At 41.6% G+C, this 18,895-nt stretch overlaps 1 protein-coding gene across 1 annotated transcript in view; it reads left to right on the top strand.

Moving 5' to 3' along the window:
- The window catches only part of deptor (DEP domain containing MTOR-interacting protein), a 61,129-nt gene that overhangs the window by 29,178 nt on the left and 13,056 nt on the right, over positions 1-18,895 (top strand). The window contains exons 6-8 of the mRNA XM_080753235.1: positions 1,697-1,879; positions 10,574-10,711; positions 17,670-17,740. Coding sequence (XP_080609361.1) covers positions 1,697-1,879; positions 10,574-10,711; positions 17,670-17,740 — 392 coding nt within the window. The remainder of the gene's footprint in view (positions 1-1,696; positions 1,880-10,573; positions 10,712-17,669; positions 17,741-18,895) is intronic.

Here is an 18,895-nt window from a genome sequence, read left to right as displayed (position 1 = left end):
CTTTAGAAATGTGCATATACCCTCCATACACTTAAACTTTATGTTGGTTTGTTTACTGTTGAGTGAGAAAACAATGATGCACATTAAGGTCGTCGTCCCCAAAATCATTTGCTTATATCATACTCAGGACTTTCACACCCGTCCTGGCCACAGAGTATGATGTAAGAGCAAGAATGCTGATGTGTGAATAATATGGTCAAATGAATGCAGAAGGGGGGGGGGGGGGGTGGACACACATCACGTTACAGTTGAGGAAAGGGACTAGAGCAGAAAGCAAGCTCACTCCCACGCCAGCATGCCTGCATTCCTCTTTTTTTGCTGGGCAGAGGTCATGGCTACACATTTACACATCGCGCGCACACACACACACACACACACACACACACACACACACACACACACACACACACACACACACACACACACACACACACACACACACACACACACACACACACAGAGAGAGAGAGAGAACAATAGCTGGCAAGTCTGGAAGGGACCACATTGTGGTTGAATGTAGACCAGTAGAATGCCTGGAGCTCGGCACTGGAGAACCAGTGCGGCAGCATTTACCATACAGTACTGTGTTTGTACATTGGTGCACAGCAGTAGAGTCTATAAGTGCTGCCACACTGACCGGTTCTATAACTGCACATTTATCCATAGTTTGGCGATTAGCATTGGTTAGTTAAGCTTTGTTCACCAAAAGGATAGAATCTTGTAGTACATGTAGCTACCGTTCGTCTGTGAAAACAGTGGTATTGACATTTACCGTTTAATTTGTGTGGTGCTGTTTTTGGTGGTGCTTTGACTGTGGAAGTTGGTGACCTCTGAGAGACGAATAGAATCTTGTAGACTTTGAGTAGATCTATTATGTGTGCATTTTTTGGTTACTGTCATCACAAAGCGACACGTGTATTTACTAATGCCATAATGTATTCAATTCTATTTAACCACTGAGTGCTGTGTACAATGAAATAATTAGTCTAAAATAATTAGTCTAAGTAAAAACGAATGAAATCGGATTTGAATATTCATGTATGTCATGAATTAACTGATGATATTTTATTCTTACGGTATACACATCACTGTATACAGTAAGGAAAGTGCATCTTTACTTAAGAGGGAGGAATGCAGTTTTACAAAAGCTTACACAAGCAAACAAAGGGAATGTCCCTCCCTGGAGTTAGTTGGTTACATGGTTTTCTCGTTAGAACTCTGTTATTTGTAACAAAAGGACTTTGTCACAGTGTAGTGCACTTACTGTATTAGCTATGCTAAGTTATATCACACAGTCAACAACCTTAACCCTGGCGTCACAATTTTGGACATTGTATTCATAGGCAAAAGTTAAAATAAAGAATAAAAAAAAGAAAAAAATGGTTAAGTGATTAAAGGCAGTATATACAGCTGATATGAGCTCAGATCAGTTCAATTTGGCTCAGTAAAGGTATAGTTCAGTTCTGTGAAATAGTGTGTTAGTGATGATTCTGGCTGGCTTGTGGAGTCATTTTCCTCATTGCTTTTTCTGTACTGTACTGTATGTACCTCTCTCTAATTTATTTTTTATCTTTCTCCCTCCCTCCCTACCTCTCTCTCTCTCTCTCTCTCTCTCTCTCTCTCTCTCTCTCTCTCTCTCTCTCTCTCTCTCTCTCTCTCTCTCTCTCTCTCCATCTCTCTCTCTCTCTCCATCCAGTGACCAACAAGCACCACTTTGTTGACGGCGGCCTGCTCTTCCAGTTCCGCATGAACTTCCGTCGCCGGCGGCGATTAATTGAGCTGCTTAACGAGCGTGGCCGCTGCATCCCAGAGAACCACGACAGCCCCTTCTGTCTCCGCAAGCAGAACTCTGACGGAGGCAACACTAGCTTCCTCTCAGGTATTAAATGAATGAGTATTGAGTTGAAGAATTTAGTATATAAGGACCCCAATGTAAAGAAGCCATAGTGCTTTCTTGGATTTAAATCCTATTAGTAGACATTGTATCTGAACTGTACTGTCCTGTACTTTTCCTATGTGAACCAATAATAAAGTAATCAATCAATCAATCAATCAATCAGTATACTTACCTGAACTTATACAGACTATAACCCAAGCCTGCAGACAAATACAGTCCTGTGAGCACATAGGCACATAATGGACATGGTCACATAGGAAACGATTGTGCTTGTGATTGGCAGACACAAGCACATGCACCTACAGCCCACTCACAAACTCGTATCCACCATGCAGATCTTTATGGTAACCTCAAACCCCAAAATGGGTCCATTTGGTTTCATTTTACGCTCTCAAGAGTTAAATTATTGTTTGACATCTGCATCACTTAATTTACAAGAAGTCTACACAATTAGAGAATGTAGAAGAATTGTTATTTTGATCAACGTTTGCCTGTCATCTCTCCTACCACATCAATACAGCATGGAATTGTGCTGAATTTTGGGTCACTAAATCTCATCAAAAATGGTGATCTGTGGCTCAAATTCTGAATAAATAATGGACCTTGATGTGGAAAGGGTTGAAAACCACTGTGGTGGAGGATTAAGCTTTACTCCCTAAACGTCTTTGCCTTTTTTTTTTACTATTTTGAAAAATAAATAAAAATAATAAGAATAATCTTCAAATAGCCTTTCTACATCGATACGTTGTGAGCTTGTAGATCAGCTATTTGAAATATTTGAACGTGTTTTTCAAAATAGTAAGAAATGGCTAAAGAGTTTATGGATAAGGGGTAGGTGGAAGAACAACTTGTCACAACGGGAAGTGTGAATAATAGTTTGACTTCATTTATTTTACACAATCACATTCACAATACACACAGACAGACAGACAGACACACACACACACATACCTCCGTTTTTATTTGGTCCAATTGTGTAGTCTTAGTATTCATTTTAAAGGTGATACACCATGCATTTAAAATGTATTTATGTCATATTGTTTATGTCCCAAAAACGTTTTTCAAAAGGTTTGAGGCAAAATTACCACTCCTGAATAGAGAGCCTCTCTCATTTTTGAATGGCTCTCAGAACATTTCAGCTGCACTACCACCTTTGGCCTGAACTGCGCCACCCCCCCAAAATCCTTTTGATTTTTTTTTTTTTTGATTTCTTTTTTTGATTTTTTTTTTCTTTTTTTTTTTTATGACGTCACAATCGGCAGCAAATCTGAACAGCCTGTTTTGAGAACCCGTGGGATACTATTAACCTTCACCTTCTCAAAACCAGAGAAAGACACATCGGTCTGAAATGGGACTTTGTGAGGATAGAAGGTGCTAGTGGGACCCCAAAAAAAGGTTTTAAAATAGGAAAAGTGAAATTTCACGGTGTATCACCTTTAAGTCAACAGCCACATGTGGCTTCATGGAAATGTGTGTTAGTGTGTTGCTCCATAGCTGTGTACCTTTGGTACAATGTGGTTTGGACAGCTGGCCAGCTGACAGGCGTGTGTGGTGCAGAGGTCATGCATGCTGCTTTGGACAGACAGTGTGTGCCTATTAGTTTGCTTATGCAGTGTTTGCTTTCAGGCTAGACTTACGTCGACACACGTCCATGCACGCGCACACACACACACACACACACACACACACGCACACACACACATGCATACTCCAGCAATCTGGCATCGTCAAAGAGAGATTAATACTCCTGTCCTCCACTTTTAACCTCAGTAGAAATTTGACATGGCAACCTTCACTAAAGCTGGCCGCACACTAGCCGATAATCGGGCTATTTAATTACCCCCCCGACAATCGAGCTGCCACCGATTGAAACGGGCCCGACAATCGGGCATGAACGTCGTCTAGCGTGAGGTCTCACAGATCCACTCGGAGCCCAGCCGAGTGGCTCGGAGGACGATCGGGGGTAGCCCGACTCTTTTCAAACATGTTTGATATTTTCCTGGATCAGTACTGGTCTGGAAGACTGGAATAGCAGCAGGGAACTGATTGAAGTGACAGAGCTATCTCTTTTTCTCTCTCCACACACACACACACACACACACACACACACACACACGCGCACACACGCACGCACACACACACACACACACACACACACACACACACACACACACACACACACACACACACACACACACGAAATCAATCAATCAATCAACAAAGACGTAAAACTAGGCCAAACCAATTAGTGCAAGAGCCACAGCTGTCTTGCTAATAACTTTCCAGCTCTGCTCTCCTCCTCCAAGTTACATTAAACTTATGGTTCTCACTCTTAAATGTATGATAAACCTGTGCATTCTCCATGTTTCCACCTCAAAATGCTGGATTACAGTTCTTCAAATGGACCAGACAGAACCGTCCTCTCTTTCTTTCTCTCTCTCTCTCTCTGGGACATTGAATTTGGATCTCCGTGCCCTCGGATCTTTATTTAATGATTATATTTGATTGATCCATCCGCCCACACCGCGATAATTTGTTAAAAGACAGGGATTGAAAGCCTAGGCCATGGCCACTAAAGTAAAAGCAGACACTTGCCTGTCTTGAACTTGAATCTGTCTTGAACTTGAACCGTCCGTGGTGGAAGCAGCCTACAACAGCAGCTCACCCCACGTCAGTCACTTTCTCTGATGGTCCGTGCACGGTGCAGTTATGTAATCTCTAGGCCTACTCCTTTCAAGTTCCAATTGGCCATAGGTACAGCGTGTAGCTTAATTAATGGGCCATCATCAACTCGTTGTTTGATCTACCAGCTGGGTTAACAACTCCTGGCTACTCCGGGCACAGCGCGCCCCGCATAGCCAGGCGTTTCGCATGCACAAGTATTTTAACAGACAGCAGGTTTAGAAAATATGCGCGCACGTTACCTTAACTATTATAAGGTTGTATCATGGTTGTATCATGATTGCTTGCGATGGGAATTAAAACTCAATGGTCGCGAGTTTTTTTTATATCAGCAGAAATAGTCACTACCAGTCAGTCACAGACTGAAGTGGGAACAGCACACGAGTGCAAGTAGCCTACGCGCCCACTGCCTGATCTACAAACCCTACAATGTGGCGCGGAGGGACGCAGTTTGATCTTGGAAATCTAATGTTCTGTGCGCCACACACACAGTCATACGACTAATCATAAATCAGGCACCATGAGAAGCAGACAGCACGCAGCACGCAGCAGTGATAGAGACAGAGAGGGTAAAAGTCAGAGAGTTGAACAGAGGCATGGATTGACATGAAACGTGTCAAAGTGAACTCATATGATCATCAAAATGGGACACAATTGAAGCGTTTTTTTTCTCCATTGCGCGAAGCGATGGTGTGTTGTGTGGATAACGTTTATGTGTTGTTGTGTGCGTGTGCGTGTGTGTGTGTTGCAAGGCGAAGAACAGCCCTGTGACATTTTGTATTTTATATTATGTAGGCTATTATTGCTTTGTTCAGGCCCGACTCAATCTGAATAGAATCCTGTAGCGTGCGGAGCGCCCGACTGTTCAAAACGGCTAGTCTGAGCCCGTTTAGATTATCTGGTAAAATAATCTGAAAAAATGATCCTGTAGTGTTTAATTCTACCCGATTCAGTCGGGCCCGATTATCGGCTAGTGTATGGCCAGCTTTAGAGTTGGGTAATATTTTGACCAGGAGTATCTATGCTTTGACTCACGTGCTAGGGGTTGAATCCGTTTGCCCACCACTGACATTAAGGCAAACTGAGTAAGTGAGGTTAGGGTAAGTGTTAAGGTTAGTGTAAGGTTAAGGCTAGGCATGTATCTGTTACGGTTAAGGTCAGGGTAAGGGTTAGAGCTAGGCGTACTGTATATCTGTGTCGGTTAAAGGACAACTCCGCCCTAAATCACTTCTAGGCTCATTTTCCTACTTATATTGATCCAAAATGACTGTCCATGGGGTCTATTAGGCAGAAATGCCCCTGTTGTCCAGTTTCCCCAGCAGAACCCAGCAGCTGTCATAGCATAGAGTGGAGCCTATAAGCCTATCGCTTTTACACTATTTGTTGTGATCAAAAGTGTTTTTATTTTTCATGAATGTGTTACTAGTTGTCATTACAAACAAATCCATGCCATCGTTGTCCCACAAAAGCCACCACACTCTGCTAAACAGATGTTATAGTCAGGTCCCTTATATAATTTTGTTGGATTTTTGTGAAGATTTGCAAAACTATACATTTTTGGAAAGGTTATTGTCTAAGGAATCAGAAAATCAATGTTTCCATTTGCCCAGATGTGTTTATGGCGGCCATATTGAATGTACAAAATGGCCTCCATAAACTCACGTTTTGTAATATCTCTGCCTCTAAATAAGCTGGAACATTGATTTTAACTGCTAAACCTACATTTCCAGGGTCAGGGAATCCAATGGTGGTAGTTATAAAGCTCAAATAATTACAACATTAACCCTTAGATGCATGACTGGGTCCAAAACGGCCTGGTGTGGTTGTTTTCTTGTAATATTAGATTCACTATGTAATGTTGTTGGATTGTTTTGAAGATTTGCAAAACTATACCTTTTTGGAAAGGTTATTATCTAAGGAATCAGAAAATCAAAGTTTCCATTTGCCCGGATGTGTTTATGGCGGCCATATTGGACAAAATGGCAGCTGTAAAATGTATGTTTTGTCATATCTTGGCTTCTAAATGAGATGGAACATTGATTTTAATGGCTAAACCTACATTTTCAGGGTCAAGGAATCCAATGGTCCAAGTTATCATTTCATTTTTTGTATCATCAATACATAATCCACCATATGGGTAAAAAGCCGACACAGCCCAGGCAGTCAGTCAGATACCAACTCAGCATTGTTTTATAACTGTGAACTTTAAATGTCTGTGTAATCATCTTAAACATCATGACATGTGTAATCATAGACAGTCTCTATGCATCATCATAATCATTATCATCACTTTTGTGCATCACAGCTTGGGAATCATCATCGTTCTGGTACTGGCTGCTGCACTGACACATGTCAGATTTACACTTGCATTGGACAGATGGTCCAATGCAAGGATGGCCTTTGGAGCTGGGAGGACCTCTGTGGTCGTTGGTTTCAGCATGGCAATCAAGTGTTTGAAGTACACATTTTTCAAGGGATCCAGCTGTGGATCCTTCAGAGCAATGGCTGCTTGTGCCCATGCCCTTGTTTGGACATGGACTCTCAAGATGTGCTGCTTCAGAGCTCCAGGTGTTGGAGGGAGCTTGTCACATACAAAGGACTCTGGTGTTGACAGCATTCTCCAGTGTTGACAGCATTCCTTCTGTCACTTCTGCTTCATCAAAAAGCATCTACAGAGCATTGATCTTAATCTTTTTTGAGGTACATCTGCAGCCAGGTTGCCTTGCCTATACAGCAGAACCTCCCTGTGTTGTCGACCCCAGCGAATGCATGGAAGGCTGGCAAAGCCTTGTTCTTTCTTTACCTAGAGCTCGCCACAGTGGTTCAGAAATGGACGTGTTCTTCAGCAAGAGGTCACAGTTTGCTACTTTGCTTTAACCTGCACTAAAATGTCCTTATCTGGGTAGGGAAATACCAACTGTGTATTAGGTGGGTTTTGCTGTGAAGGCAGCACAGCCTGGTGGATCAGCAGTGTGTCTGCTTCTTTGCGGTTATTTTCTTCAAAGACCAGGTCTTTGTTGCTCCAAATGTATCTAGAAGCAGATGTGATGATCAGCTTGGAAGATCCCCTGATGTACTCTAGAGTTTTGGCAGCAAGATAGTCAGTCAGATCAGCCTTAGTCTGACACCAACATAAGACACATAACACATACAGTATGTGTTTGATGTTGGTGTCATCTCTGATACTTAATAGAAGCTTCTCCTTGTCTTTGTTCATCTCTGGTTGCACTCTTCAGAGAATCTTTAATCATAATCTTGTGTTAGTTGCATCAGTCTGTCATTGAAGAAGCCACTCAGATCCTTGACTGTCACTACAGTCGCTGTTTTTTTGCTCAGCTTCTGCACAAGCACCATGCCATCCACTAGTGCTGTCTAAAGACTAATGTATCTGTTGCATCGTGGTGGGTATAATTTCCAGCTTGAGGTGGCTGGTCTTCATGGGGCATATCTACTCTTGTCACACAGGGAGGTTCTCCTGTATAGGCAAGGCAACCTGGCTGCAGAGTCTACCTCAAAACAGATGAAGATGTTAACAATGCTCTGCAGATTGGATGAAGCTGAGATTATGGAAGAAATGCTGTCAACACTGGAGTCCTTTGTATGTGCATCAACATCAAGACAATCCATGAAATGCCATGGCATCTGTTCTGCAAACATAGGGCAGAAAGTGACAAGCCCCCTCCAACAACTGGAGTTCTGAAGCAGAACATCTTGATAATCCATGTCCAAACAAGGGCATGGGCACAAGCAGCCATTGCTCTGAAGGATCCACAGCTGGATCCCCTGCAATAAAAATAACTCAAGAGTTAGTATCTGTTAGGCTGACTGGCTGAGCTGTGCCATTGTTTACCCATATGGTGGATTATGCACCAATGGGATGAAATTATAACTTGAACCAATGTTCTGCGTTATTTAGAAGTCAATATATTACAAAACATACATTTCACGGTGGCCATTTTGTCAATTCCAATATGGCCGCCACAGCCATCTGGGCTAATGGGAAAATTGATTTTCTTATTCTTCAGACAATATCCTTTCCAAAATTGTATAGTTTTGCAAATCTTCAAAACAATCCAACAACATTACATAGTGAATCTAATATTGCAAGAAAACAACCACACCAGGCCGTTTTGGACCCAGTCATGTATCTAAGGGTTAATGTTGTAATTATTTGAGCTTTATAACTACCACCATTGGATTCCCTGACCCTGGAAATGTAGGTTTAGCAGTTAAAATCAATGTTCCAGCTTATTTAGAGGCAGAGATATTACAAAACGTGATTTTATGGTGGCCATTTTGTAAATTCAATATGGCCGCCATAAACACATCTGGGCAAATGGAAACATTGATTTTCTGATTCCTTAGACAATAACCTTTCCAAAAATGTATAGTTTTGCAAATCTTCACAAAAATCCAACAAAAGTATAAATCAAAGCATAAGGGACCTGACTATTATGCTTTTGTGTGTTTTGCCAAGTCCCGGAAAAGATGCCCTGTGATTGGCCAGTACAGTCACTTTGATTGGCAGTTGTGCCTAATGCTCAGCCCAAAACTTAATGATATCAAATGAAATGAAAATGCATTTAAAGGAAATGTTACATGTTTTTGACTCAATAAAGTATATAAAAAAAAAATGCTCAGCCCAAAACTTGATTTATGAGATTGTGGTGGCTTGTGTGGAACAACCAAGGCATGGATGTGTTAGTAATGACAACTAGTAACATATTCATCAAAAAATAAATCACTTTTGACCACAACAAATAGTGTAAAAGCGATAGGCTTATAGGCTCCACTCTATGATATGAGAGCTGCTGGGTTCTGCTGGGGAAACTGGACGACAGGGGCATTTCTGCCTAATAGACCCCATGGACAGTCATTTTGAATCAATATAAGTAGGAAAATGAGCCTATAAGTGATTTAGGGCGTAGTTGTCCTTTAACAACTTGATGCTACCGCATGCTATTTTCGGGGAAGAGATTTGGTGTAGAGTAGACGGACAAAAGATGCCCGAGTACTAACTGAAGTCTGTTTCATTAACCCATTTAGGCCTTGTATTATACTTTAGCTATTGAAAAATAGCAGATATACGAGCTCACAGCGCGGCACAGAGTGCCGTGCTGCAAGCTTGTAGATCTGTTATTTTTGAAAAATCTTTATTTTTTATTTTTTTTCTAATTAAATATATCTTTTAAAAGCGAACATTTGTGTGGTGGAATTCAGATCAATCAATACTCATGAGAAAATGAGGAGACAAGACAATTATATTAGGTGGTGGTGTGGTCAAGTTTATGTAACATGATATCATGGACAGAAGTACAGTTTAACACTCTGGGCAGTGGTGAAGTAGTTCTGCCTAGAAGAATGGTCAGACACTAGAGTTATACTGTGTGGCTTCAAGGCCTCTGGAACGAGCTGTACCATAACAAGATAGGCTTTACCAAAACAATAGTTACTGAGGCCCACTGAAGATTTCTCGACTCCTAACTATCAAGTATTAGTATCATCATACAGACCTAGATATAATATAATCAATGAATACGTAATCTACTCTATAACGTCATACATAATCAATCATGATAAACTCTAATCTACTGCAATTTGTAACTCAAATATTTGTTTCTGGGTGGTCCCTGGAAGAACATATTTTGAGATGGGGGTCCGCAGCCAAATACATGTAATTTTCGGGGTCCATTGACATGGAAAGGTTTGAGCACCACTGATTTTAGAAGAAGGATTTAGAAGTCATAGACATTTAGACATTTATAAAATCGGGTCAAAATATTCAAAGAAAAAAAAAATAGCAGATCTACAAGCTCGCAGCGCGGCACTCGGTGCCGTGCTGTGAGCTTGTATATCTGCTATTTTTTTTATCGTTAAAGCATAAAATAACGTTAAGAAGACTAAAGGCTTTAAGAGGTTATGGTTAGGATAAGTTGTTATGATTATGATTAATGAGTCTCTCTCTCTCATTGTGTCCCACTGTCTCTCTACCAGTGAGCCCCACTAAGGAGATCAAGCTGATAGTGGGTGTGCGTCGCAGCAGTATGAGCAGCAGCTGTGGGAGCAGTGGGTACTACAGCAGCAGTCCAACGCTGAGCAGCAGTCCTCCTGTGCTCTGTAACCCCAAGTCTGGTGAGCACGCACACACACACACACACACACACACACACACACACACACACACACACTGAAACCTATTTTAGTGTGCAAAGATGAACACACAAAATCATAACGCCGCCTTGGGTGAATTTGCAGAGCCTCCAAAAATGACTGACCGTTTTCAACCAGTGGTCAGGGGACCACCAGTGGTCCCTGAGGGAGTTCCAGGTGGTCCCCAACTAAATGATGGAGAGATGGTAACCAAATGGACCCTTATAGATCTTTAACTCTTGAGTCTAAAATAAAACCAAATGGACCCTTACGGTCCATTTGATTTCGTTTTACGCTCTTTAAGAATTATCGCTAAACATCTGCATTACTTAATTCACAAGCAGTCTACAAAATTAGAGAATGTGGAAGAATTGTATCTGCTATGTTACCAACATCATTACAGCATGGAATTGTGGACAAAATCTTATCCAACGATAACAAAATATTCTAGGGTTTGGGCTAAATCTCATCAAATGGTGGTCCGTGGCTCAAATGCTGAAAGAAATCCTGGACCTTGATATGAAAAGGGTTGAAAACCACTGGCTACAGACGGGCCGTGGATACACACACTCTTGATAAGATAAACCTTAAAGATTATACCACTCTAGATCTTGAGATACTGTACACTCAGTTCTCCACCATGCTGCTCTTACTGTACTTCCATGGAGAGGTGCCCTTGACATTTCACTGTGCCCTGGGCCTCAAAGGTCTTTGCATATCTTGAATAATGTCTCCTCCGGACGTAATTCTGATTAGTCACTCGCACGCGTGCGTACGTGCATGCGTGTGTGTGTGTGTACGGTGTAAGGCACAGAGCAGAAATGTAAAATCTTTGGCATTCTGACAGTTACACACTGTGATATGTGCGCTGTTTGCGAAACAGAAAAGTCCATGTCGTCATTGGCCTTCGATAAGATAAGAGACTTGATATTGAGTTTATTTGATTAGCGAGAGACTTGCTAGTCCAAATGGTGTTTAATTGTGTATAGAGAAGTTGTCAAAGAACACACATTCATGTGGAAAGGAAACTATATACCAGTGAAAGATGAAAAACACTTACAACTCACACAGTATGACTTTATCTTCGAGCGTACAAATGGAACCACTTGTGCATTTGTTTACATTTGTATACCCTCTGAGTTACAAATGAATGAATGAGCACTGAGATAGAAACCTTTTTCTTCTTTCTAACCACTTGAACCCTAGCGTCAACTTTAGCCAAAAATAGCCGATCTACAAGCTCACAACGCCTCGCAGCGCGAGGCGTTGTGAGCTTGTAGATCGGCTATTTCCGGCAAAGAGGTTCGGTGTAGAGGAGAAAAAGAGGAGAGTAAGTACAGAGTGAAAGTATTGACGGTTCAAGTAGTTAAATATCTGAAAACACACATTGACAGATCGGCTATTTTCGGCAAAGAGGTTCGGTCTAGAGGAGAAAAAGAGGAGAGTAAGTACAGAGTGAAAGTATTGACGGTTCAAGTAGTTAAATATCTGAAAACACACATTGACATGAATCCAAAATACACTGATGATTGTGCTTTCAAACGATGAAATTATATGGAATCTATGAAAAGATTGTGGGGGTCCCTGCTTCATCTTCTCTCAACTAAGGGAACCTTGGCCTGAAATGTTGAAGACCCCTGATCTATTACCCAAAGATTACAGTCAGGAGGATGAGGGAGGAGAGATGAACGTGAGATGAAGAGAAACTACAGACACTATGTGCATGTGTGTGTATGTGTGCGACAGACAGACAGACAGGCAGGGACTAATGCCAGCAGGCAGGCTTCTCTCTCGCACACATACATACGCCTCCTGACTGTAGCCAATCACAAGCATTGGACAGAACCTGGTAACCAATCACAGGCCTTGGACAGAACCATGGCAATCCAGCTGAGTTCTGAACTACTACTCTGAGCCGTAAGAGAGAGAATACTGGAGAGGAAATCTCGCACTCAACACACACACACACACACACACACACACACACACACACACACACACACACACACACACACACACTTGATTTTCCGTAGATCAGTGTTTCCCCAAACAATGGGTTGGGAGTCTTGGGACTCATTTTTGAGTCGCAGACCCGTTTTTATGGGTCACAAGTCAATACGCCTTTTTTACGTTTCCTTTTTTTTAAGGCATGAAAATAGCTCTCTTCAGGCTCACAAAGTCACACAACGCAACGCATTATGAGCTTGTAGATCGTCCATTTTCACTATTACAGTAAATGGGGCTGAATTGAGTTGAAAAGGTTTGAGAACCATTGCCATGCCATGCATCCTCTCTCAAAGACTGAAGTGTAAATTCTCATTTCGCACAAATCAAAAACGGTGTGAAAGTTTCACAGTATCGTCCACGAAGGGGAAGGACAGGAGGTTTCTACCACAGTGTTTGACCAAAGCGAGAGACACAGAGTAGTAGGTTCTGTCAGCCTGTTCAGAAAGGGAAGGGGCCCCATGCATGTCTTTGCCCCTCCGTCGGGCCCTGTTTTCTTAGTGCTCATGAAAGGCACTTAAAATAGAGAGAGTAGAGGAAGAGGGGGAGAGGGAGAATGAAGAAGGCCCCCTGTGTAATGGATGAAGCCGCAGACAGGAAGAGCTCTTGTTCCTGTTCTATAGGAACATGACTGACCAGGTTCACTGCACTCGGTTAACTGACCTCATGTGCTGAACAGAGACTGTAACTCAACTGTTTATATTTTTCAATAGTTAAACCACAACGTTTCAAAATTGGATGAGAATCACATTACAGTAGTCCTCTACATCAGTGTTTCTCAAACTTTCACATTTCAAGATCTCCCCTTCACTCTGACAGTGTACAAATGGAACCAAATGAACCCTGACGGGTTAATTTGGTTCCGTTTGTACACTGTCAGAGTTACAGACTTGCATGGGTCAATTTAGACCCCCCCCTAAAGGAACCCACAGAGTCCCTGGAATCCACTTTGAGAACCACTGATCTACATGTTTTACTACATTACTGATTAGTGATTATGTATGTTAAATGGTGCATTTATAAAGCGCTTTTTATCCAAGGCGCTTTACAGATTGTGCATTACATTCACCCATTCACACACATATTCACACACCGATGGCGGAGGAAACCATGCAAGGCACCAACCTGCTCACCGGGAGCAACTAGGGGTTCAGTGTCTTGCTCAAGGACACTTCGACACTAGCTCAGGGGGAGCCCAGGATCGAACTGGGAAACTCACGATTCCCATCCGGCCGCGCTTCCGGCCACTCTACCCCTGAGCCAGTGCCGGGCAAGACGGCCTACCACAGTATCAAGGGCCAGACCACCGGCTACTGTTGCTGTTGAACAAGGCATGTTCATACAGTAAGGCTGGGCTTGGACTTTTGCTTTCCTCATGGACCTACCTGTTATACCAATAAAAGCAACTTGAACTTGACACTCAACAGTCAACAGTCGACAATCAACTTTATTGTCACATCACAGGTTGAGGTTTACAGGTATAAAACAGTGGGTGAAATGTTGTTTTTGTGCAAGCTCCAGTTTTTGTTATTAAAGGAGTAGAGAGAGAGAGAGAGAGAGAGAATGAGATGATGTTAGACATAAGGTGAGTGAGCTTAGCAGCAGTACAGTACTACACATGATATGCAAAATGGACATTAGTTAAGGGAATAATAAAAGAGAATAATAAAATTGGTGTGTTGTACATTACATGGGATTAAGGTGCAGAGTGCCGGCACATGTTGTCCATAGTCCACATATTATGGTAGCTGTCCCTGGTATAATCCACAGATAGATCCATGAGGAAGAGCAACAGGTCAAAGTTCAGCCTGACTACGCCGGTGACACACTCTTACACACCTTAATCTCATGCACAACGTACTGATACTCTTCCTTATGTCTATATTATGAACAGTACATACTGTATACCAGCTGCTATGCTCAGCTCACTACTAATACCTAATGTACATAATGTTCAAATGGATATGCTTTGTGTAGAATTATGTAGATACCTTGTCGTCTTTCTTTGATTCCTGCTTCATTTTTCTTTTCTTTTTCTTTCTGGAAGCAATCAAAAATTATATGGAGCTTACACAAAACACATTTCCCCCACTGCTTTACACCTGTAAACCTGTGATGTGACAATAAAGATGATTCTGATTCATTAGATTTTTCACTGTATCAAGACTGTTTTGTCTTGTTGATGGATGAAGTGGATATAGCTATCTCTATATCCAAAACATTACTGGACTGTTCTTGGAATAAAGGAGGATAATGTGCAAGTTACTCAGATTAGTTTGAAAGTATTTAATTCTCTCTTGTTAAATGAACGAGTGTTGAATTTAAAAAGCGCATCTGGGCTCAGCAAATGGGTAAAAAAGCAACACATGGGTGTTTTTTAATTTGTTTATTCCATCACAGCAGCGGTTCAACCCGCAAAAAAAGAGAACAATTTGAGAGTTCACAGTTAAGCCTTGCATTCTGTTGCCCAACTGAATGAGATATTGAGATGTTTATTTCTGAGAAGGACTATTTTTAGATGGTGATACACTGTGCAGCTGTGTTGTGAACATGTGTGCTCCGTGATGGTGTGAGAGGGTCCATTACTTTGATAGGTCAACGAGCGCTCTTTGAAAAGGGTCTTGTGTGCTCCCTATCTGACCACTATCTGTCTGAAAGCCACAATAACACATTGAACAGGAAGATGTGTTTCCCCTTCTGCTTCACAGTGATGTTAGCAATGGTGTGTTTTGACGTGATTGGCGAGAATATCAGTCTGTGTGTATCCATATGTGTGCAATTTTAGCAACAGGCTAAACAAAATGTTCCCTATTTACATGAACAGTGCTTGACTTGCAGTATGTACTGTAATGTCTAGAATTTGCCCATAATTTATATAAAGAAATTTGCTTATATGCATGTACATACTGTATATGGCCCTTTGGCTAAGGTGCTGTTAGATTAATTATATAAGTCCTGAATCCGATTCTACAAAATGTTCTAAATCCTCAGTTTTCTGAAAAGAACTTACGTTTCTATATTAGAGGTTCTCAAACCTTTTCATGTCAGGGACCCCCAAAATGATATGTATTTGGCCACCGACCCCCCATCTCAAAATGGAACCCCCAGAAGCAAATATTTGAGTTACAAATGTTCGCTTTATGTTATGATATATAGCCTATATTCAAAGTGTTCCTGATTTTTCAAAAAATAGCAGATCTGCAAGCTCGTAGCTTGCAGATCTCTATTTTCTCTATTTCTGAATAGCTAAACGAATAGTCTAAATGGGTTAAAGATGGAATTCCTTTACATCACATCAGATCAGATCAGAGTTTCACAGAGAGATTATGGAAATGAATGGATCAAGAGGATAAAGCTCTTGCCCTCTGTCTCCCATGCTCTTGTCCTATATTGCTCTCTCTCTCTCTCTCTCTCTCTCTCTCTCTCTCTCTCTCTCTCTCTCTCTCTCTCTCTCTCTCTCTCTGTTTCTCTCCCTCTCTCTCCCACTCTCGCTGTCATAAGGTTAAATACTGTCCTGGGAGCTGACTTTATTTCGATCATGACACACTCATACAGTACACTGAGTCCAGCTCTGTGCTCAGAGGAATGCGGTGGTTAGCAGGCCAGTGAGGGCCAAAGGGGATGTGTTTTGGTAAACCTCAGGATTTCACAGATGCTAGAGCTGAATGAAAGAAGGCTACCGTAGTACACTTTTGGATGTGGCTCAAATTGAAATATACACTAGTGATTTAGCACAGTGGTTTTCAACCGTTTTCATATCAAGACAAGGTCCACTATTTATTGGGCATTTGAGCCATGGACATTGGTGAGATTTAGTCTCTCAGACCCAAAACCTTTGAATATTTAATTATTGCTAGATAAGATTTTGTCCACAATTCCATGCTGTATTTTATGTGGTGTCATAGGAAAGATAACGGGCAAATGTTGATCAAAATAACAATTCTTAACCCTAACTCTCTAATTGTGAAGACTTCTGGTAAAATAAAGTAATGGAGATGTTAAACAATACTTTAACTCTTCCGAGTGTAAAATGAAACCAAATGGACCCAAGAGGGTCCATTTGGTTTCATTTTACACTCTGAAGAGTTAAACATCTACAGTATAAGGGTCCATTTGGTTGCCAACTCTATCATTTAGCTGGGGACCACCTGGAACCCCCTCAAGGACTGGTGGTCCCCGGACCACTGGATGAAAACCACTGCTTTGGCTTACAGGTGTCTAACTTACTGTATCTTTCAAATAAAAGTCTGCACTTGAGGTTAGTTTCTTAAATAACCTCAAGAGAACATAAATCAATCATGCTCACACCGATCAAATATTTGAAACATTTTTAGTCAGTTTTGTCTTTGGACAATTATAGTGCAACCAGTGGCAGACAAGTGTGTGATTGTTCTTTTTATAAACATTATAGCATCTCACCAGAAACATTGGCACGCTGAACACTTTGTATACAGATTTCCGTTCATGTAAACACATTGTGTGTCATCTGAAATCAGAATGTAAGGGGTTAGGCTGGGACAGAGTGGAAAGCAGAAATGAGTGGCGGAAGTTGGAGGAGGGGTCTCTCTGCTGTGTAGGAAGCAGTGTGCCTCCAGGCACTCTGCTAGCATGTGACGGACACACACACACACACACACACACACACACACACACACACTGTAGTCGGTAGTAAATGTGTATCTGTGTGCCGTGTATGTGTGCATGTGCATTTTCTTGGGTGCATAATTATCTGTGCGTGTGCGTGTGCGTGTGTGTGTGTGTGTGTGTGTGTGTGTGTGTGTGTGTGTGTGTGTGTGTGTGTGTGTGTGTGTGTGTGTGTGTGTGTGTGTGTGTACACTGTGTATGTGTTTATGTGTATGTAATAACAGTTTGTGTACATAACCTTTGACCCTGTATTTTATTGTATTGTATTTGTGTGTATTTTCTTTCGTTGCAGTTCTGAAGAGACAAGTGAGTCCTGAGGAGTTGCAGACACCAGGAGGACCCTACATAAAGAGGACATTCACAGTATGACACACACACGCACGCATGCACAGATTGCACACACTCTCTCTCTCTCTCTCTCTCTCTCTCTCTCTCTCTCTCTCTCTCTCTCTCGACAAGACGCATACTGTCACATGCAGACTCATAGATCTCGTGAGCACTAGAGACGGGCTGATAAGCGATGTTATCGTTTATCGTGATAAAAAACACTCACGATAATCATTATCATGGAGATTTAATATATCGTGATATCGTCCTCCGTCATGCACTGGGATCAATTCACCATTTATTTGCCGAGCTGCATATCCGGTATACCACTTAAACCCTCTATAATTGGTAAAAGGTACTGTACTTATAATATACTGTACATACTTAATACAGCATTTTTTTCACTCTATCAAAATAGCTGATCTACAAGCTCTCAACACGTCGCGAGCGCCCCAGGATAATGGTTTTGATTATAATGATAATATCGTAAATCGCGATTTCTTTTCTCACAATAATCATGATATGAAATGTTCATATCGTCCCATCCCTAGTGAGCACACACACACACACACACACACACACACACACACACACACACACACACACACACACACAACAATTATTTGACCCTTTAACTGCTCTAATTGGGCAGTTATATTAAAATGAGTGTGGGTATGGTAAGAGTTACAGCTACAGATTGGCTACGGAGTAAGGCGAGGCGATGCAGGCGTAAAGCGAGGAAAGGCAGTTTTATCAGTACGGCACAATTCAACAACAAGGCCATTCAGTGTTCTTTACACAGAACATCAGGCAGAGGCAACACGATTATACCATGAGATTAAGATGCATAAAATTAAATTATTTAAAAATAACAGTTGCGGTGCAGAAGAAAAAAAATAAATCTAATCTTTCCTCCTCTTTGCAATATGAATACAATATATTGTCGTTGTCCGATGAAAACCTTGTATGTCCAAAACCGTTCGTTTTGCATTTATCATTTTAAAAGTGATTTAAACTAGTGAAAACAGTCGATCTACAAGCACACAACGCCTCGCACCGCGAGGCGTTGTGTGCTTGCAGATCTGCTGTTTTCACTGTTTTGTGTGACGGCCTTGTATGACGAAGCAAGGGCTTTGCGAAAGAACATATACATTTGAAACTTGGAGATACGAGGTTTCCGTCCGACAACGA

Source organism: Nannobrachium achirus (genome assembly GCF_963921795.1).
Source record: "Nannobrachium achirus genome assembly, chromosome: 2".
NCBI lineage: Eukaryota > Metazoa > Chordata > Actinopteri > Myctophiformes > Myctophidae > Nannobrachium > Nannobrachium achirus.
This window is presented reverse-complemented; position numbering and strand designations above follow the sequence as displayed.